Source organism: Macaca thibetana, chromosome 18 (genome assembly GCF_024542745.1).
Source record: "Macaca thibetana thibetana isolate TM-01 chromosome 18, ASM2454274v1, whole genome shotgun sequence".
Classification (NCBI taxonomy): Eukaryota; Metazoa; Chordata; class Mammalia; order Primates; family Cercopithecidae; genus Macaca; species Macaca thibetana.
Window position 1 is genome coordinate 7,169,184 of NC_065595.1, and position 22,003 is coordinate 7,191,186.

Sequence of the window (22,003 nt, forward strand, 5' to 3'; positions counted from 1 at the left end):
ACATTAGTAACAAAAGTAAGTATGCTAGATTTTGCTCTTCAGTGTGAATTCATGACCTAACTATAGAATGTTGATATGTGTCATATTTACATATTCACATTAGTGTTAAGCTTTGCCTCCATCCCTCACGAAACAGAGTAATAGATTCTAGACCATCCCGAGGGTCAGAAGTTTTAATTTTAAAAAGTAAGTTTTAGCAAATCTTCAAGGCTGACAAAAGTTGAACCTGAGAAATAAAGCAAGAAGATGTAAATATACTCTGATATGGTTTGGCTCTGTGTCCCCATCCAAATCTCACCTTGAATGTTAATAAGCCCCACGTGTCAAGGGCTGGACCAGGTGGAGATAATTGAATCATGGAGACAGTTTCCCTCCATGCTGTTCACCTGATAGTTCTCATGAGATCTGGTGGTTTTATAAGGGGCTTCCCCCTTCGCTGATTGTCACTTCTCTCTCCTGCCACCATGTAAGAAGTGCCTGTTTTGCCTTCCAACATGAAGGCATTGTAAGTTTCCTGAGGCCTCCCTAGTCATGTGGAACTGTGAGTCAATTAAACCCTTTTCTTTATAAATTACCTAGTCTTGGGTATTCACAGCAGCCTGAAAACGGACTAATACATACTCCAAGCTGTTTCCTCCCCCAGCTGCTTTTCCACACGTCTGAGCATTTCCATTCAAACTAAAGATCAGGGAATGATGAAGAATTAATAAAGAGCAGAAGTAAAAGACCCAGAGGTGTGACTGTGGCTGTGTGGTGTGAGTGTGTGTTTGAGTGGTATGTGTGTGTCTGTGAGTGGTGTCTGTGTTCGAGTGTGTGTGGTATATGAGTTTGTGTGACTCTGTGTGTGAGAGAGACTGTGGCTATGCCTACACAGGCCAGCATAGAGCTGGGTGAGCTTTAGACAAAGCTCAAAATTAAAGACGTTAAAATAATTTGAGGAAATCAAGCAGCAAGAATGTCTGAAGAGAACAAGATGAGTGGACTGTGGAGGGGAGGTGAAAAGAACCAGACCCTAAGTCCAAGAAACATGGGGTCCAGTGGTGTAATGAGTCTTTAGGGGAATATGATTAAGGATCATTTTGTTTTCCCATTTTTCATGATGTAATATGATGACTTATTTGACGTTGAACAAATTACCAATGATAGTTTTATTAACCATAAAACATGGATAGTTGAAATATCACTGTTTCAAAGAAATCTGCCTGTTTTTATTTCAATTAGTTTTAATATTTCTTGAATAGTATTTAGTGGATTTCTGGATTTCAAAAAGAAAAAAAAACGAAATAAACAATTCTAATAGAATAAGCTTAGTGACTTCTACACTAAAGTAGCTATTATAAATTAAAAACCTTTAAGTTACAAAATTTAAGCAGTGTTTATCCACATGAGATAAACATTAAAATCGGAGGTACATGTATGACTAGACCTTTCACATTAAAAATATGTGTTCTATGCTTCTTTATTAAATACATTATGTAAAACTTCGTTTATTTTGAGTGTTGTGGCTGTATTTTTTCTCCTACATGACTCAAATATGTAAGAGACTTGTTGTCCCCTGCTAAATAATTTGTTTATTTAAAGAATTAGTAATGTATAGGTTTAGGTGTCATTCCTGGTGCTTTCATGGTTTATTTTAGTCATCCCCATGAGGGAGTAAAATGCTCTTTAACTAAAGTCTGATGTAAGTTCGCCACCTTGTGGTAACAATGGGAATAGATGAGGGTTTAAAAAGAAGAGTAATGAAGCAATATAGCAAAGATGTTTAAACTATTTTCCTGATATAAAAATCTGAAAGAGAAAATTGACTTTTTTTGATTAACATTTTGTATTTTTCATGCAAACTTATGATTTTCCAAATATACTTTTTATACATTTTAAGTTTTTTGTTTTGTTTCATTTGCTTTTGTTTTGGTAACTGTGGTAGTTCAAGAACAGGTAACATTCTTTTATCATACACCATATGACAGTATCTGTTATGGTTTTTAAAGATCTATCACATTTAATTCTTACAACTTTATGTAATAGTTATAATTCTCCCCATTATATAGATGTAAACAGAAACTGAAAAAGTTAGTGAATTTGCTCAAGATCACATAACTCACTTTGGAAAATCAGACATATTGACTCCACAGCCTCTGTGCAATACTCTCCTTAAACGCTTTACAATTCCATCTTGTAATGTTTTCATCCATGCCGCTGACACTATACTGCATTCTGTGCATAATTAAATCACTCGGGTAAGTATTGTCTTTATCCCCACTTTACAGATGTGGTAACTGAGCAACTTACAGGTTAATCAGCTCAAAGGCAAAGAGTGTGAAAGAGGCAACCCTGGGAGTCAGAGACCAGGTGGCCAGGCTGCAAGGGACTCTTCTCTAAACCTGCTTTTGCTCAGGGAGGAAGCAATCTGTCCTTAAGGATTATCACTCCTGACAGCCCAAATCACAGCTGGGCCCTCTGTCCTGTTAGCAGGACTCTTCAATCCCAGGCTGATGTGTCTGGAGAAGTTCTCTCTAAGTTTTGTTTAATCTACAGTCTGTTGCACAGCCAAAAATGAATGCTCTGCACAAATGCATAGGTATTGGTGTATGTGGGAGGAGGAAACAGTGAAGAAAGCTTCATTTTGAAGTGTTGCATGTCTCCTTTCTATGTGAATGTTTTACATCAAGAGCAATGATATGCTTATACATATGACATTATTCTGGCTGACTAGAATATTTTACTTCATTAACAGAAATCAGTTTCCATCTTTGGATTGTTAGATCTGAATGATGAAATGATGATGTCAATAAACCCAATAAAGTGAAATCAAATTAGTTGGAAGGTCTCATGTCTAAATACACTTTCAAATAGTTAAGTGACAAAAAGCAATAGCAAATTGTTCCATCTATGTTCATAGTGTTTTAACATCAATATGAAGCTCTATTTGCTATTCTGATAGAAACAAATATAAAGTTGTGTGTCCACTCTTGTGACCCTGGAAATTGTGTGAGGTACTTGGCATTTGGAGTGTTACTTCTTTGGCTGCCGCTTTATTATAAATAAATACTGAGTTTCCTTTAAATCACTAGGGAATAAAGCAGCTGGTTTATAAGAGACAACAGCTTAAATGATGAGTATTGAACCTCGTAAGTAGAATAAGTCTTCTGTAAATTGGTCGAGGAATATGTGCTTTGTCAGAAATAGTAAAAGAAGCAAAGATATGATGCTGAGTTAAATTTCTGAGAATACATGCTGCCTGTAATCACTACATGCTGCATTGGAAGACTATGGCCTTGACTGGAAGACTGTGGCCTTGATCAGAAGACCCTGACCTTGATCAGAAGACCGTGGCCATGATTGGAAGACCATGGCCTTGACTGGAAGACCGTGGCCTTGACTGGAAGACTGTGGCCTTGATTGGAAGACCATGGCCTTGACTGGAAGACCGTGGCCTTGACTGGAAGACTGTGGCCTTGACTGGAAGACGTTGGCCTTGATTGGAAGACCGTGGCCTTGAAGATTAGTTCTCAACCAATAAACACATTTGTTAGAGTCTTCTGCTCTCTGGAATATACTAAGGTATGCAGCCCAGTCAGAGTTAACCTTTTGCTAAGTAATATTAATCAGTTAAAACATCTATTATTTACTACAAGCCTAGTAAACTTAAGCCATTATGAGAGATTAAACATAAACGTTAATTTAAAAAAAAAAAAGCATGGTCACAAGCCTCAAATATATACAAAAAAGATGATAAAATACACTCTTAAAACTTTTAAAAATTACATGTGAAATAGGACTTAAGGAACAGCTAAATTTTCTGATAGATTGGAATAATATTTTAAGACTATAGATCATAGGGTTCTGATGTGATTTGGATGGCAGAGTGGAGAAGGGGTATCTGGGGCAGGTAAACGAAGGGAGTGCTGTGTGGACATGGTGCCGGATGTGTCAGGAGTGTGCTGGGAGCAAGGGGCTACACGTGTTGGTGGACCGAGTGCACACAAGTCTTTGAAAGAGCAATGAGAATGTAGGCTTGATTTGGTCTATTGGTGCTATTGTAGTTCTTAACCAGGAGAGAAATGAGAGTCTTTAATGCATCATTGCATTTACGCATTGCTGAGAGAAATATTCAGCGTCAGTAAGTGCTGGGGTTACAGGCGTGAGCCACCATGCCCAGCCTCTACATTGCTTCTTAACCATATCAGGATTTGCTTACTTGTTTTTATTTTTCATTGCACAGCAATTCTGTAACTATTAGCAAAAGTAAGGAAGAAAATACATGGAGAAATACCTAGGATAACAAAAAAGAAAAGAAAAGAAAAGAAAAAAATACACCACAAACAAAAGGGAGGCTAACTCCCAATTAACTGGCATATTTGCATAATTATTTAATGCATAAAAGCATGTTAAAATGTGATTTATTGACATTCCTGGATTACCTATTGCATTCTCGGTAAAACCACTAATATTTAATAACTGATCCTGGAACATTGAAAGTTTCACAACTACTAAGCAGCAGAAACAAACACAATCCCATTTGGATTATTTGGAATTCAAATTTCAGTGCCCTTAACAACATACTAATGCACTTCACTCGATTACCAGAATGCAATGTTATTTTTATTTGTATGTTTAAATTTTTAAACTAACCCATCCTATTTAATAATTATTATAATAATTTTTCCAACTAATAGGTCAGTAAATATGTAATTTTTAAAGGTATTTCTTACTTGATGGGTATTCTTTCAAAATGTATACTACAATTTGTTAGATAATAAGTATTCTACTCATTTTTACAAAAGCAGTTTGCAGCCATTCTAATATAAAATTTTCCAAAATCTCCTTTATACACTGTGTACAAATTTTGGCAACATTGACTATCTAATTAACAGAACTTACCAATTCTGCAGAAGCCATTATAGTCGGCTACAGAAATTCAAATTTAGTTGCTTACTAAAGAGCAGGTCTTTACAATAATACACTGGATTGTTAAATTTTACATTATGAAAGGTTTATACAGAACAGTACTTAACATATCATTAGCAAAATAAAGTGTTAAGCCTGATACTTTATTTTACAAAATGACTACTACCTATTTTCTACTCTAATTTTCGTTTTCCAAAATTACTGTTACATGCTTTTTACTCTTTAACCGGGAACATGAAGTCAAAATGAACAGAGAGGTAACTGTTTTGGGTTGTGGGAGGAGGTAGGGGATGAAGAACCAGGAAGTATCCCATTGCTTGAATTAGCTATTTCTTTGCCTTGCTTTTGGTTTTCAGAATTTGAGTGGTTTTGTTTTGTTTTGTTTTGTTTTTTAAGGATTTCTGGGAGTATTAAAATATAGTAAGTTGCCTTATGTATATTAAATTGCAAAATATTGTTTTGACAGTTGTGATTAGCGTAGCAAACGTAGTAAAGAAGCTAACTCTAAAACTTACGTAATATGCAGTTTTGAAAGTGAAAAGCTCATTATAACATGACTTCAGTGTCTAAATAGTACTGATCATTAATGTATCTTCATTTATTAATCATTGGAAATTAATGTGTTTTGTGTGCAATAGATTTTGCTAGAATGTCTGTCCTTAAAAGGATTGTAGAGCCTTTATTGAAAAAAGAAACACTAAAATTGCATTTTGTCTGATACGTGGAGTGAATACAAAGGTAAAATCAAAAGTTAGCTTTTAAAAGCACTTTCTGTAAGCAAACATCCACAATGCAATATTACTGTAAAGACTGAGCACACTTAAAATATTCTGTCACTCTAATAATGAAATAAATGTATTTTTCCTCATGTTGAAATCATATCTAACATTTTACATTGCTATATTCAACTCCTGTTTTCTCATCATTATTTAGCCGTATTTTGTACCTGCTTGAAGTTCATATTTTACCTCCCAGTTCCTTCAGTGTGCATTGTAATCTGGAGATAATGATCATTGTATATCGAATCACTAGAATGTATAAAATACGTGCATAGTAAGCTAATTTTATCACCATGTATATTAAATGTAATAATCATAATATATGTTTTGTGTTGTTCAGGATTAATTTGTTCATGATTCTGAATTTCCATGGCATTTTGTTTTTTTCATATTCTTAAGTAATGTTACAGGGTTTGCTTTAGTATATTTTATTCATTAGTACTTGGTAAGTATATATTTTTCAAAATTATTTAAAAATTTCTATTAGGTGTTTTTGCACAGTAAAACTAGATTTATACATTCTTAATTTAGTATAAAGTATAATTTATGCACATGGTAGATGCTTCAGGTTTGCTAAATAAATATGCCTACTTAAAAAAATGTGGATAATGTACTTCATTTTAATGATGGAAAATACCCTATGGCATTTTTATAAGCTGAGCCTCTCTAGAGGATTGCCAGCACTGTTAGTAACACAAGAAATAATTAACATTACGGCACCATTTCTGAACATCTCATGACAGATCATTTATCTCAGTTCGTGGTAAATTATTCTAATCTTTTTATTTTTGGATTTGTAATATGAGTGATTTACCACTGAATATCAGTTATAACTTTCTTCCTTTGTCTTGTTCGTCTTGTTTTTAGCTCCTTGTGAAGGCAATACATTCTTCTGCCATAGTAACATGTGTATTAATAACACTTTGGTCTGCAATGGACTCCAGAACTGTGTGTATCCTTGGGATGAAAATCACTGTAAAGGTAATGATTAGTCCCTGAAATCTGAAAAAATTTCCTCCCTGTGGAGTGGGGTAGAAGTTTATATATATCAGTCAGACAGTCTTTAAAATAAGAGTATATAGTGCCTTTTATGAGCACTGCATGTCTTACAGTCGATTTGTAAGCATTTTTCTTACCCTTTACTCATACCGTGTCCAGATGTTTCGTTATTCATTAGCGCACAGTGGACTATCCTTAGCACTTGAATTCTAATTAAAGACATCACCTCATTAGACCCTGCAGAGCTCTGAAAACGGGAGCTTTCAGGGGAGCACACTACTTTCCTATCATGTGTGATACCGTCTGCTTGTGGCCACACCTGTCATTCATTCTAGTTTGTCTTGATTGGACTTTGTGTACGTACTCAAGAGATAAAATATATTGAACTAGCATTTGTACTTTCAGTTACTTCCAGCTACTTCACTTCAGTTTTGCTACGAAAATGCTTTTCTTCCTTTCCCATGAACATAGCTCCCAATGCCCTTGCCTCCTTCCCTTGTCTATACACAAAGGATTACGGATGTTGCACATTTTAGTTAAGATGAAACGATGAAACTGCCATATAAAGTGTTTTACTGAGATCCAGTATTAAACAATTGACAAAAGAAGATATGCAAATAACTCTTTCATGCTTGAAGTCCAGTATTATCTACGAAATGCCTTCTGTTCATAGAAGTAAAGAAGTAATACCACAGTATTCATTGCTTCATACAGTCAGTAGGAAAGGCGGTTACACTATCAACACTTTTGCTGTTGATTACTTTCCTGTCTACTTTTGAATGGATTAGAAATTTATTTATTTATTTTTTTGATGGAGTCTGGCTCTGTCACCCAGGCTGGAGTGCAGTGGCGTCATCTGGGCTCACTGCAAGCTCTGCCTCCCGGGTTCATGCCATTCTGCTGCCTCAGCCTCCCGAGTAGCTGGGACTACAGGTGCCCGCCACCATGCCCGGCTAATTTTTTGCATTTTTGGTGGAGACACGGTTTCACCGTGTTAGCCAGGATGGTCTCGATCTCCTGACCTCGTGATCCACCCGCCTCAGCCTCCCAAAGTGTTGGGATTACAGGTGTGAGCCACCGCGCCCGGCCAGAAATTTACTTTCTAAGTGATCTTACTGCAGACCTGTTAATAATTCGTAGTCACCATTGGCTTTGTTTGGCCTATGTAAATGTGGTCCCATGTATGTAAGAAATATTTCACATGAGATGGCAATCAACACATGTGAATGGATGTGCATTATGAAAGTCCATATTTATTTTTTTCAGAAAGAAAAATGATTCGTTTAACCTTTAATTCATTCTCTTGTGATAGGAGAAAAACTTTTTGTAATTGCAGTCATTTCTAATTTATGGAGGTTACGCCGATGGCAAGAATGTTGTGTAGCCTAAAGTTTGTCCCATGTGCCCTTGAAAAGAATATCTATTTGCTGTTGTTGAGTGAAATGTTGTATAGATGCCTGTTATGTCTGGTAGGCTTACAGCATTGTTCAAGTCTTCTGTTTGCCTTTGATTTTCTGCTGTGTTTTGTCCATTATTGTAAGTGGGTGTTAAATTCTTCAGCTATCATAGTTGAATTATCTACTTCTCTCTTCAGTTCTGTAAAATTTTCTCTCATGTAATTTGAAGCTTGGTTGCTAACCTCATGTATGTGTGTAATTGTTGTATCTTCCTCATCACCCTTTTATCACTACAAAACAATCTTCTAGAGTTTAGTACAGTTTTTTTGTCTTGAGTTATATTTTGTCTGACATTAGTATAGCCACTACATCTTTCTTATGGTTTGGTTTCCATTCTTCTTTTCCACGTTTTTACTTTCAGTCTGTCTGCATGTTTGAATATAAAGTGTTTCTTTTGTAGACAGTCTATATTTATATCTTATTTTTTATCCAGTCTGAGAATCTTTGCCTTTTCATTGGGTTGTTTAATCCATTCACATTTAGTACTGTCATTGATATAGTTGGACTTCATGTATTCCATTATACTTTTTGTTTCTAAATGTCTCATTTTTTTCTTTTCCTTCTTTTATTGCTTTCTTCTGCTGCATTAAGTTAGTGTATTCTAGTGCAACATTTTAATTATTTTAGAGTTTTTAATGCATTTTTTTCCTTTCTTAGTTGCTTTAGGACTTAAAACATACAACTTAGCTTCCCAGAATGTATTTTAGATTATACTAAATTATAGTGAGACATAGAAACGTTCTTCCTATATTCTCTCTTCCCTTTTCCAATTATATTTGTACATATTACATTTTTAAACGTTCTAATTATATTTGTACATATTACATTTTAAACATTACAAACCCAACAATACATTGCACTAATTATTACTTTATATAACTGTATGTCTTTTAAAGTGGTTGGGAGAAGAAAGGACAGCAAGTATATTAGTGTAACTTTTTATATAATCCTTCTGATGTACTATTTCTGGTTCTCTTCATTTGTTTTTCTAGATATGCGTTACCCTGGTGTCATTTCCTTACCCAATAACATTTTAGCTCCCACCTTTTTTACACTGTATTGTCACCAAATATATTGCATTTATGTAAGTTATAGTTCAGCATTACGATTATATACATAGAACATTGCTTTTTTAAAAAGTTAAGTGAAGACTGCAGAAGAAATATGCCACTCTACTATCCTTTGCAATTATTTACATAATCACTGTTATAGACCTTACTTACTTACCTGTTTATTATCTGTTCAATTTTTTCGTGTGGATTTGAGTTACTGTCTGAACTCACTTGTTTTCAACATGAACTGTCTTCAATATTTATTTTAAGGAAGCTCTTTTATCATTGAATTATCTTCATTTTTGCCGGTCTTACAATGTCTTTCATTTGTGAAGGTAGGTTTGCTGGATGATGGGTTTTTGGTTGACAGGTTTCTGTTGAGGTTTTGTTGTTGTTGTTGTTGTTTGGTTTTGTTTTGTGTTGCTGTTGCTTGCAGCACTGCATGTGTCATCATGTTGCCTTCTGGCCTCCACTGATGATGACTCAGCTGTTAATTTGATGGAGGCTCCTTTCTGTGATGAGGTTTTCTTTCTCTATTGCTTTCAAGATGTTTTATTTTTTTTTAATGTTTTCATAGTCATATGTCTTTGCGTGGATCTCTGCATTTATCCTATTTGAAGTTTGTTGAACTTGGATGTGGGTTTTCTAATTAAGTTTGGGAAGTTTTAACTCCTCTAGGTTTTTTGTTGTTGTTCTTTTTCCTGTTACTTTCCATCTCTCCTTTGTTTCTTATACACCCATTACATTACGTTAGTGTGCTTGTTGATTTGCCACACTTTTTTTTTTCTCCTGAGGCTGTTATTTTTCTGCCTTCTTGTTTTGAAACTCATATTCCTATTGCACTATTCTCATGCCTCTGTCTTTATAAAGTTAGCTGATACTTTCTTTTTCCAGCTGAAGTGTACTGTTGAGGCTTCAGGAAATTATCATGTTAGTAATTGCACTGTTCAATTCCAGACCTTCCCTTTTTGTATGATTTATATGTCTTTATTAATATTCTCTATTTGATGAGCATTGTCCTCATTTTCTTGAGCTTCTTCAATCTTAGTTTGCTTTAGTTCCTCAGACATACTGATTATAGCTGCTTTGAAATCTTTGTCAACTCTGATATCTGGCTCCCCAAAGGGTCCTTTTGTTGCCTGCTTTTTCTTTTTTCCTATATATACGCTTTGCTTTACTGTTTCTTTACATGCCTTACACCATTGTATTGAAAATCACATGTTAGTAGCATCTCTGAATACTAACTTCTTCCTCCCAGGACTTGTAGTTTTCTTGTTTGTTTCTAAATGGAGACTTGGCCAGACCATTTTAGTGAAGCCTCTGATGCTGCCCCACAGAGGCCACTGCCTTGGGCTTCGCACCAGCAGCCTTGGGCAGCATGGTTTTAGCAGGGCTCTCTGTGCCTCTCTCATTTCCTGTTCTCTCTATTTAGCTATCACCTCTGTTTGTATAGCAGCCAGTTGTTAGTCTCCACCGATTGTTGACTGATTGCTCTACTGCTTTCGACAGTGCCCAAGATCATAAACTGTTCAACAGTCTGGTCAATTAAATTTAATTAATTGCAAAGGTAGTCCTTGAGTCTTGCTTTTGTGAGTTGTTATAACCCAGGAGGACTCTCGTTAGCTGTTACTCTCTTAGCTTGTTCTGTTAAACTTATCGATGTCCCAAGGTTCGTGTTATTGCTCTTAAGACACTAACGGTCTCTTAATTGCATACTGCCTCTTAAGTGCATAAAGCGCCAGATATTCCCAGGTGGTCTCCCATCCAAGTATCAACCAGGCCCTCTTAAAACACTAAGAGGCAGTTAGTGTCTTTAGAGCAATAAGACAAACCTTAGAATGTCTAGAAGCCTGTGCATATCACAAAATCTCCATAGTTTTTGAAATTATCGTTAGGCTTGAGTTTCTCCACACACCATTTCAAATAAACTAACTTTATTTAGGGGAAGCTATAATCCTTTCTGTACTTGTAGCCTTGCTCTCTTTCTGGGCACAACTTCTCCACCAGTGCTCTGGATGGGGGCAGGAACAGTGGCGCAGGTTTCTTTATGCACAGAGTACTTGGGTGAGGTTGCTAACATGTGGTGTTGTCAACTTGCCACTCCAGGCAGCTCTCCTGTGTCAGCAAACTTGGGTAAGCATGATCCAGGCTTGGCATTCTCCACTGGAGACACCTTGTGTTGAGCTCCTGACCTCCAAGTTGAGGCTCAGAGGAGGAACCTCGGGAGCCCCAGACATCTCAGCCACTCAGGCCAGAAAAGAAGCATGTCCAACATGGACCTGGTTGAGAAATGCTGGTAGCTTTCCCCTCCTAAGGAGATGCCATAACTCACTTAACTGGGAGCTGCAGGGAGAGGGTGCCCTGCGTTCTTTTCCACACCTCCCTGAGGAGGGCTCGCATCATGGTGAATCAAGAGTGAAGGAAGCAAGTCATGGCTCAAATGCCACAGACTCTCACTGTTCCTAAGGACATTTAGTAGACTGGTTTATATAAATACCTCTCCACTTGATGTACACCGTTAGGACAATTTCTGGAGTTTCATTAAACCAGGCTTTGATTGGTTGAGTTTTTAAAATAATTTTCTAACAGTTGTGATTATTTCGTTTGGGAAAGAGTCCATGCCATCATTCCATGAGTGTGTGTCTTCGGATTGAATTGAATTTTTCTGTGGTATCAGAATATTATTGTTACTTTATAGATAGGGGTGTGTGTGTGTGTGTGTGTGTGTGTGTTTTAAGCTGCGATGCTGGACAATGGGGAGGGGGGCTATTTTTAAGACTGGTCAGTGTGTTTTTTGTGAAAAATGAGACCTTGTATTTATTTTTAAATACTTTCCTAAGCTACAATAGATAGAGAGAGAGAGAGAGTAGTAGAGGATAGAGAGAGTGTGTGTTTGTGTTAGTGTCTGTGTGTGTGTTTGTATTAGTGTCTGTGTGTGTGTATTTTAAGCTGAGATGCTGGGCAATGGGGAGGGAGGGCCATTTTTAAGGCTGCTCAGTAGTTTTCTTGTGAAAAACGAGACCTTGTATTTATTTTTAAATATTTTCCTAAGCTACGATAGATAGATAGATAGATAGATAGATAGATAGATAGATAGATAGATAGATAGATAGTAGAGGATAGAGAGAGTGTGTGTGTGTTTGTGTTAGTGTCTGTGTGTGTGTTTGTATTAGTGTCTGTGTGTGTGTATTTTAAGCTGAGACGCTGGGCAATGGGGAGGGAGGGCTATTTTTAAGGCTGCTCAGTGGTTTTCTTGTGAAAAACGAGACCTTGTATTTATTTTTAAATATTTTCTTAAGCTACTACAAGCCTGTCAAAATTCTGTGCTCAGCCTGCTTTATTTAAGTTTTAATGCACATTTTGACTATAATATTAATTTTTGCCGTGTTGCTTCTCGTTTTGTCCGTTTGTTGTTTTCACTCTCTCCAACCCGTAGAGAAGAGGAAGACCAGCCTGCTGGACCAGCTGACCAACACCAGTGGGACTGTCATTGGCGTGACTTCCTGCATCGTGATCATCCTCATTATCATTTCTGTCATCGTACAGATCAAACAGCCTCGTAAAAAGTATGTCCAAAGGAAATCAGACTTTGACCAGACAGTTTTCCAGGAGGTATTTGAACCTCCTCATTATGAGTTATGCACTCTCAGAGGGACAGGAGCTACAGCTGACTTTGCAGATGTGGCAGATGACTTTGAAAATTACCATAAACTGCGGAGGTCATCTTCCAAATGCATTCATGACCATCACTGTGGATCACAGCTGTCCAGCACTAAAGGCAGCCGCAGTAACCTCAGCACAAGAGATGCTTCTATCTTGACAGAGATGCCCACGCAGCCAGGAAAACCCCTCATCCCACCCATGAACAGAAGAAATATCCTTGTCATGAAACACAACTACTCGCAAGATGCTGCAGATGCCTGTGACATAGATGAAATCGAAGAGGTGCCGACCACCAGTCACAGGCTGTCCAGACACGATAAAGCCGTCCAGCGGTCAGTATCAATAGATTTTTTGATGACAACTATAACCTGAGGACTGAAATACTTCCAGAGTATTGTCTTCTATTTTGTCTTCATATTTCAGTTTCCCTTTAATTAATGATTTAGACCCTAGTTTTCCAATAGTTCCCCTCTTCTTTTTCCTTTTCACTGCTATCCGTATTCCTCCTAAACCTCATACATGTGCAGGATATGTATATGTGTGTGAACACACATGCACACAGAGACCAAAGATACGTTATTTATTTCTAAACATATACACATATTTATTTTATAAAATTATGGCTTTTAATATATAATAGATTTATAATGCAAACTTGCTTCCATGTGACCATTGCTCCCATCAGTATTTATATATTTTGATACGAAATGATATTTGAAAACAATTGCCTTACCAAGATGGCTCACCCATCTTGATGAACAATTTTAATCCTGAAGTAACATATTTTTCAATATAATGTATTTATTTTTGGTAGGAACACAAAAATACTTGTCTTTCACATATTACATAATGTTTATATTAGAAATTGCATAGGATAGTGCAGTGTATTCATCATTTACACTTAAATGTTGTTAGAAACAGTAGAAACATTTGATTTATTTTCCTTTAACTATAAATACAATATTATCTGTGTTGTATTATTAGCCTTAAAATGAGTAAAATTTTTGAGAAAAATACTTAAATTTAGGAAAAATTATTTTAAATTCTGAAATCTTGTCAACTTATACTTCGTTTTGCATGTTTACTAGCATTCCATTTATTTTATACATTGTGACATACTTTCTCCATTCATGATACAGTCTCAAAACCTAAAATACTTTAGTTGGTTTGATATGTTTTGCATGCTGACATAAGTCTATTTCCACAGTTTTCTGAATTTTAAAAATGCTTTTGAGTAAATATTTGTATACATATATTTTTTGTGCAAATAGTACTTTGTTGAATGAAATAGCCGTAACATTCCAGGTTCTGCCTCATTGGGTCTCTAAGCAAACATGAATCTGAATACAACACAACTAGGGTCTAAAAAGAAAATTCAAGGTAAGCAGATGCCCTTGGTTCCTTTTCCTACTTTGTCGTATTCTGTTTTGTTGCAACTGTCTTGTAGTTTTTTAGGGAATGTGCTATTTATCCATTATTTCTTGAGATATGTGTTTCATGACATTTCATGATTAGAAATACAATGGGTTCAGTGTTTATAGGAGAGATGATTCTCAGGATACGTCCCTTTAAAACAAATCTTAGTATTCTTACCATCAAGAATTGTACTAAAATGTAATTTAGAAGGACATCAAATTAATCATCTCAATTTTACATGTTTTAAGGTACAGGTAATAAAATTAATGAACTTTCTCCAAAGAAATACTAGAAAAAACCCAAGGTTTTCAAACTAAGAAAATAGAATATTCAGTCTCAGTGTAGCTGAAGTTAATATTTAAAACTGGTAACTACTTTATGTAATTTGGCAACATTCTACTCAAAATTCATACACTAAATATTTTTGGTACTTACACAATTTATAAACTCTTATTTTTGCATGAATATGTAGCTCATCTCATCAAAATTAGATGTAGCATGCCGTGTCAAATTTTATACTATAAAATTTGAATGCAAAAGGTTTCATTAATCCCAGTTGTCCTTGTGTACATCGATTTTGTCATCGGGTATCACAATGGCTTTAGTTTTTGCTCTTGATTGTCTATATCTATATTAGCCTAATTTGTCTCCAGTTGAATTTGCTTGACAGCTAATCTCTTCTAAACTTCTCAAGCCTATCAACTATTCTTGAACTAGGTGAATGCATTAATAAATTGGTGTATTTGTATGCATTTTTCATTGGGAGAAAATGTTTTAACTGTTTTTTATTTTCAGAGAAGAACTATTTATACAAACATGGGGACTGAAAAGAAAATTCTGTAGTGAATTGTGAAAAGTGGACATATTTCTAAATTCATTCCACTGCCTTTATCCAAACTTAAGAATTACAGACATTTGTTATTCCTTCGGCAAGACATCCCCGCTGCACAATGATATGTTCATTTCGTAATTTGGTTGCTGGCCACCAAGTGCTCCTTAGTTTTTAAATACATTTTGAGATTAACTGGAAACTTGAAGAAGAAATTAGTTCCCGATTAAGACTATCCCAACTTTATTTTTATTGTCAGTTTCACTTTTGTTTCTATGTTGTTTTATGTCTTTGTTATATAATTGTACATTGTGTGATATGTGGAAAAAAACACGAATTCAGATGAACTTTGTGTTACATGTACATTGTTTTCATTATATAGACTGCTTGAGAATAGTGCGTTCCTGAATGATTTTGAACATGCTACAGTGAAAAGTGACAGTGTGGACCATGGAATCACCAGCTAGAGGTTATGGACTATACACACCTATTATTATGTTCTGATTAAATAACAGGAAAAAGTAACAAGTAAAATTACTAGATTGCAATAAAAAATTTCATTTTTTGGTCTTTCCTATATACCCCTGATTTCCTTTTTGTTTTATATCAAAGAAAGTACTGAGTTTCAGAAATCCTTTTTGAAGTCAGGTATTTTACCATTCATACTCTACAGTAGAAATGTTTTTGATTAAGCACTCAGCAATATGACCAAATTGCCAGTTTGAGAAAATACCCTGCATGTCAGTCCTGGATATTTGAGTTGGGAAAATATCCTTTTTGTTAGACACATTGTAAAAAGCATGCATTGTCAAAGACTGTTGTTACTCTTCCATTTCTTTATGTCATATGCTTGCTACTTATGACTTTTTATATAAATATATATAAAATGTATAATAATTTCCTAATTTGAGTTAAGAGAAATGTTTTCTTCCATTAGAGTGATTAAAAAACTGACTTACATAAATACACATTTTATATCAACTCTTTCCACCTTTTAGCATACAGGATGTCCTTCAGTATTGAGGTTTACTTCCCAAAATATTTGGCTTCTGGAAGTTTAGGGGAATATTTTCTTCTTTTAGAATAGGGAACTCTTTTTTAAACTGCTTTAAAATCACAAGCCCTTTTATTAACTAAACTACACCATTATGAATTATTCTTATTCTCAGGCACACATAATACACCTGAAAGCTCAGTGATTATGTGTTTAACATAAAGTAAAATCCCAAAATATATTTTATTGTTATTAAGTTATATACACACTCTGTAAAGTTTGATTTGGTGAGTGGCTTTTTTTAAAATATTCAGTGTGTAATCTGACAAAATAAATTTTTAAAATAAGAGTTACTATCAGTATATATGCTTCCCAACATTTTCAAAACTACTGAATTCTCCAGGTTGAAAGAACACTGTCCTTCCACTAGCAGAGCAGTCTGGCCTAGTAAAATTTGGACTTTGCAATTCAAGCAGGCTTTGCAAACTAAATAGATGAATTACTGTTATACTTCCCTACTAGGAATTCAATGTCATATATGTTAAAAAATAGAAAATAAAATAAAATTTTATAATAGAAAAGTCAGAGAGTTATCATAGCCATTATAAAAACTCTATCTTGAAAAGATGTCAAGCTACAGAATCACTTCAATGAATTTGATAAACTAGGGAATACAGAAAAGGTATTGAACATGACAAATAAAGATTATTTTCCATTGTTATGCTACATAGTTTTATACACATTGCTTATGATAAAATGTACCGTTTTTATTTGGCTTGACTGGTTTATTTTTTACCATGGTTCCTTTTTTGCCCTTTAATTCAAAGTTAATACACCAAAGATTTTTTTAAAGAATTAATCATATTTTCTATTGTTTTCTCTATTTAAAAATCTTCAGAGGACTCCTTTCCCTTTGAATGATAATATCAAAAGTATGATATAACTGTCAAGATGTTTTTATTTGTAACAGCAACAAAAATAGTGAAATAGGTGAACACTTTACTATTAATTTGTTCTGTAACTGTCCGGAATGTCCGTCCCCTCCATTTTCTCCTAAATATACAGAATGCTGATTCCCTGATTAAAAGGTATTTTCACCAGAAATCCACTCGTGGAGACTTAAAAAAAAAAAAAAACACGAAATGAAGTATAATAATAAGAATGGATAGCTCACATATATTTAACACACAGCAGCTTCATGGGAAAACAAATATATTTTAAATGAAGAACAGGCCTCCTCAGTGATAACTCTAAAATTTCTCAACAACGTACAGACACAGACTAATCATAAAAGAAGACAATGACGATGCCTGGGCAGTGTCTGGAGGTCTCCTTTTCTACTGGCATTCACTCTAGATGCTGAAACTTGGGAGTGCAGGGCTCCGGCAGAGCTAGGAGATGTTCTCTGGAGGGCTCTGGTGGTGCTTATTGATCAGTCAGTATGGAGATTTGTCAATATATTAAAAACTATTTAGTAGCTATGTCAGATCTTATCACCTGAATGCAACCTTTGGCCCACATTCTAAAGGTGGTGACACACATAGATAAGGAATGAGATGTTTCAAGACTTTTAAGTCATGTTATTTTAATAAATGATTATATTTTTTGATAAAGTGAATTCAAATATTACCAACCCAAGTGCTTTACTGATTTAAGAAGATGATTTCAAATAATGTATTAAGTTAGCCTCTGTGTTAATTTGATAAAGCTATTGTTTTTCATTTTATTTTTTCAAGTTTTAATTCACTTTTCAAAACCATGGCCGCATATAATCACATGCAATGCGATGAAGCCCCATATTAATTTTTGAACTTCTGTCCAAATGTATTGCAGTTCCCTAATTTCAAGGTTCTAATTGGGAAATATGATTTCTTTTGTATCTGTTTTTATATACATATCAATTTTAAGCATTAGCTTGCAAAATAGACATATGTTGTGTTTGATTTGCCATAACGAACTCGAATTTGATTTTGTAACTAAAATGTGGCTATCCACATAATTGGCGATCAGTGTCTTTGGGCATTTAATGGAGAACAAATCACATTGTGGTGATGCTGGTTTTTCTTTTTCACATTTACTTTTGCTCTAGAAGTATTTCCATGAGTCTGATGACTCCATCAGTTATGATCCTCAGCGTTTAGTAACTTAGACCGTTGGCATAACTTTAATATTCACTTAAGCTTCTGTATCATTGTTTTTCTGTATTTTTCCCTTAGGAATTTAATTCGGGTCTCAAATTTTATAGCTTTAAAAAAAATTCCGTGAATGGGTTTTCCTCAGCCTCAGAATATCATGATAAATTACAACGGCCGGGCGTGGTGGCTCACTCCTGTAATCCCACGACTTTGGGAGGCCGAGGCAGGCGGATCACGAGGTCAGGAGATCCAGGAGAGCGAGACCATCCTGGCTAACATGGTGAAACCCCGTCTCTGCTAAAAAATACAAAAAATTATCCGAGCGTGGTGGGGGGCACCTGTAGTCCCAGGTACTCGGGAGGCTGAGGCAGGAGAATGGCATGAACCCGGGAGGCAGAGCTTGCAGTGAGCCGATTTCGTGCCACTGCACTCCAGCCTGGGCGACAGGGAGACTCCGTCTCAAAAAAACGTAACAACCAAATAAAAATTAAATAAATAAACAAATTACAAGATATGACCCTGGTTCCTATTACCTTGATTAAAGTGATGGCAATTAATTTACTGATGTTTTGTCAGTGAAATAAATAATAACATCTCATGAAATTTGTGTGTCTCTGTGATGAAAATGAGTCATGTCACATTCCCTCTGAAGGGAAGTTAAATAAACAACATTTTTAAAATTCTCTGAATTCTATATAAATATGCTTTGAAAAGTGAGTTAGGGCTTTGTCTAATTGCATTAGGCGAGTTAGCTTCGGTGCCATTTTTCTTTGTGCACTTTTTCCTCCATGGATTCGTTTCTATCTATCGCAGTCTAGCACAAATGACCCAGCCGAGAAATCGTAAAATAGATTCACCAACAAAAGAAACAGGTCTTGAGTTAATTATCAATCTCTATGCATTTAATTAATATTTCCCAAGCCCATCTTAAGGGTGTAATAAAGTAGAAAAATAAAAATATATCGTTAAAATAGCCAGAAATGTTTTTATAAATAATCCTGTTAAATAAATCTGAGGCCCTTTGTTAATTTACAATTATCATGATTCATTTTATTAATAAACTTGTTTGAATTGTACTGCAAATTTATCTAACTGAATTGTATCATCAAAATAAATCAAACAGGGTAATAAAAATAACAGTTATAGGTGAGTGATGTCAGACACTCATAAAAACTCATCATTTTCTTATAGCCTCTGGTTCTGTACTTTCTTGTGTATTATTAAAGAGGTAAATGCTCTCTTCACATGCCTCTAGTTCCTCAGAGGTAGGAAAAATAAACTCCACCTGCTTTGGACTTGTGTATTGGCTTGGGTTGGTTTTCAGAATGTCCTTATTCCTGAAACAGTGTGATCATGTAGTAAAACTACTCCTTTATATCTATAACTCCTGTGCAGCCCACATGTTCTTTTTTGTCCCCACCTTCTGCCATCTTTCCAACCTCTGAGGCATGCTATTTTATAGTGGTTTGCTCTTCGAAAAATTGTTTTTGTGCCCTCTTAATAGTCACAGATACTGACACAAAACTTAAAAATGACCAGAAAACATAATGTATACATTATTTAAAATAAAACATTCTTTTTATATCACATTATCAAATTTGTACTCTTTATTCAGTTTCCCACTAAGTGCGATACCAGTAGAGCCAGGCTGTTTGGAGCTTGCACAGTCTGTCTACCAAGCTTCTTCCTAAGTACTTCGAGGGTGAAATGAAGAAGGCAGTCTAGGAAGGGACACAATTACAGAGCCTTGTAGAAGGCAGGCTGCTCACAGGAGCTGTATAAGGAAAATTAAGGCCAACATTATGTGCTGTGTTGGCCATCTTGGAAAGCTGATTGCATAACCCTGGTTACCTCTTCCATCATCTTCCGTGGAAGATAAAAATTCAAATGTTAATCCAATAGACATGCTATTTTATCATGAAGAAGCTTGTAGCAAAAACCTGAGAATATAGGTATCTTCTTAAGAAGATCAAGAGAGGCTTTGTGAATAGCTGACCACCTAAGCAGGTCTCGAGGGATAGAGACAATGGTCAAATAGTAGTGCAGGGAGAAATTTCCACCTAGAGTAATTTCAGCAGATGTAGCGTCAGAAGATCATTTAATTGAGCTGGTTGGAGCATAGACAGTAGGAGTAATACTAAGTATATTTGACAGAGTAGGTTTGAGTTTGCCTCATGATTTCTGAGTGCATGGAATACTATCCAAAGGAATTTACATTTTATTCAAGGGAGAATATTTTAAGATCTCAGCAGAGTGGGACTTAAGATTTCTACTTTCAGTAGAAGCCTCTGACAGGGGTATGTTTGCTGAATTGAATGGGCGTGAAATGCAGTAGAGTCAAAACTGTAGAAACAAGACATGAGAAAGAGTAACTGGCAGATTGCTAGATATCCAGGAATACTTTTGTCTGGTTTTTTACTTCTATATTGTTTCAAGGTTGTGGTTGACTAGCGAACATACTGAGTGTCACATGACAAAACACCATTTTGAGTGTTTTACATGTAATTTTTTTCCTTGGTCATCTTAGCAATTCTATGACTAATTAATAATAATAATATTTGTTATTTATTGTACAGATGAGGAAACTGAAGAGAGTTTTAGTAACTTTTTAAGATTACACAATAAACAATGATGAATCAAGCTTTGAAGTCAACTTCACCAACCACAAGATCAACCAACATTCTTCACCAATGTGTAATATAACCACGTTAATATTCAACATAGTACGTACTGCTGAAGGAAGTTGATACTTATTCATATTAACCCCATAGTTTTGTGTTTCCTCATCTGTAAACGTATGTATTATAACACCTTCTCTCCACCTTACAGCGTGTGAGGATCAAATGACCATTCATTGGAAGATATTTTTTATATCCTATAATGCATTATAAAAATAAATCATTTTTCCTAAATCTTGTGTAAACTTCATTTTATGATCGACATGGAACAAAAGTATCATCTATAAAGAGCAGCAATGTAGAGTAACCTCCCTCTGAACTTGTGCACAGTAAAAATGACTTTCCCAACCCAGTGACTCTGTCTGGATGATATTTCCTCCAGTGCTATTTTGTTGCATCATCGTATCAAAGTGCTATTGTTCATTATCTGTCATTCAACATTGAATGCCAGAGGTCCTAAGTAACCCCCAAAGCACTCATCATGAAGTATACATAAAAATAGCAACACTGGAAAGCAAATGTTTTATTTCAGTCACAGATAATTGTTTGGCTTAAATTCATGTAATAGCATCCTGGTGGATAAGCAAGGAAGCAGACAGTTGTATAGGTAAATGCAGTTTCATAAGCAACGTTACAATATAAAAAAGTGGTATACTGCAGTGAAAATCAAATTTAGTTTTATTTCATACTATTTATGTGCTCTTTAAAAATCTATTTGAATCCTCTGAGTTTCACTTCTTTCTTTTCTTCTTTCTTTCTCTTTCTTCTTTCTTTCTTTCTTTTTTTTTTCCTCTTTCATTTTTGAGACAGCATCTCACTGTGACGCCCAGGCTGGAGTACAGTGGTAATATCTCGGCTCACTGCAACCTCTGCCTCCTAGGCTCAAGCGATTCTCATGCCTCAGCCTCCCAAGTAGCTGGGATTACAAGTCTGCACCACCACCCCTGGCTAATTTTTGTATTTTTAGTAGAGATGGGATTTTGCCATGTTGCCCAACTCCTAGCCTCAAGTGATTTGCCCACCTCAGCCTCCCAAAATGTCGGGATTACAGGCATGAGCCATGGTGTCTGGCCCTCACCTTCTTCACTTGTAA

General features: G+C 35.5%; 1 protein-coding gene across 2 annotated transcripts in view; it reads left to right on the forward strand.

The window, feature by feature from the left end:
* Nucleotides 1-21,262, forward strand: part of NETO1 (neuropilin and tolloid like 1) — a 126,584-nt gene extending 105,322 nt beyond the window's left edge. For both annotated transcript variants that reach the window (XM_050767900.1, XM_050767901.1), the window contains exons 8-11: nucleotides 6,555-6,668; nucleotides 12,632-13,190; nucleotides 14,164-14,238; nucleotides 20,809-21,262. In XM_050767900.1, the coding sequence (XP_050623857.1) occupies nucleotides 6,555-6,668; nucleotides 12,632-13,190; nucleotides 14,164-14,224 (734 nt within the window). In that variant the 3' untranslated portion in view covers nucleotides 14,225-14,238; nucleotides 20,809-21,262. The remainder of the gene's footprint in view (nucleotides 1-6,554; nucleotides 6,669-12,631; nucleotides 13,191-14,163; nucleotides 14,239-20,808) is intronic.
* The last annotated feature ends 741 nt before the right edge of the window (nucleotides 21,263-22,003 follow it).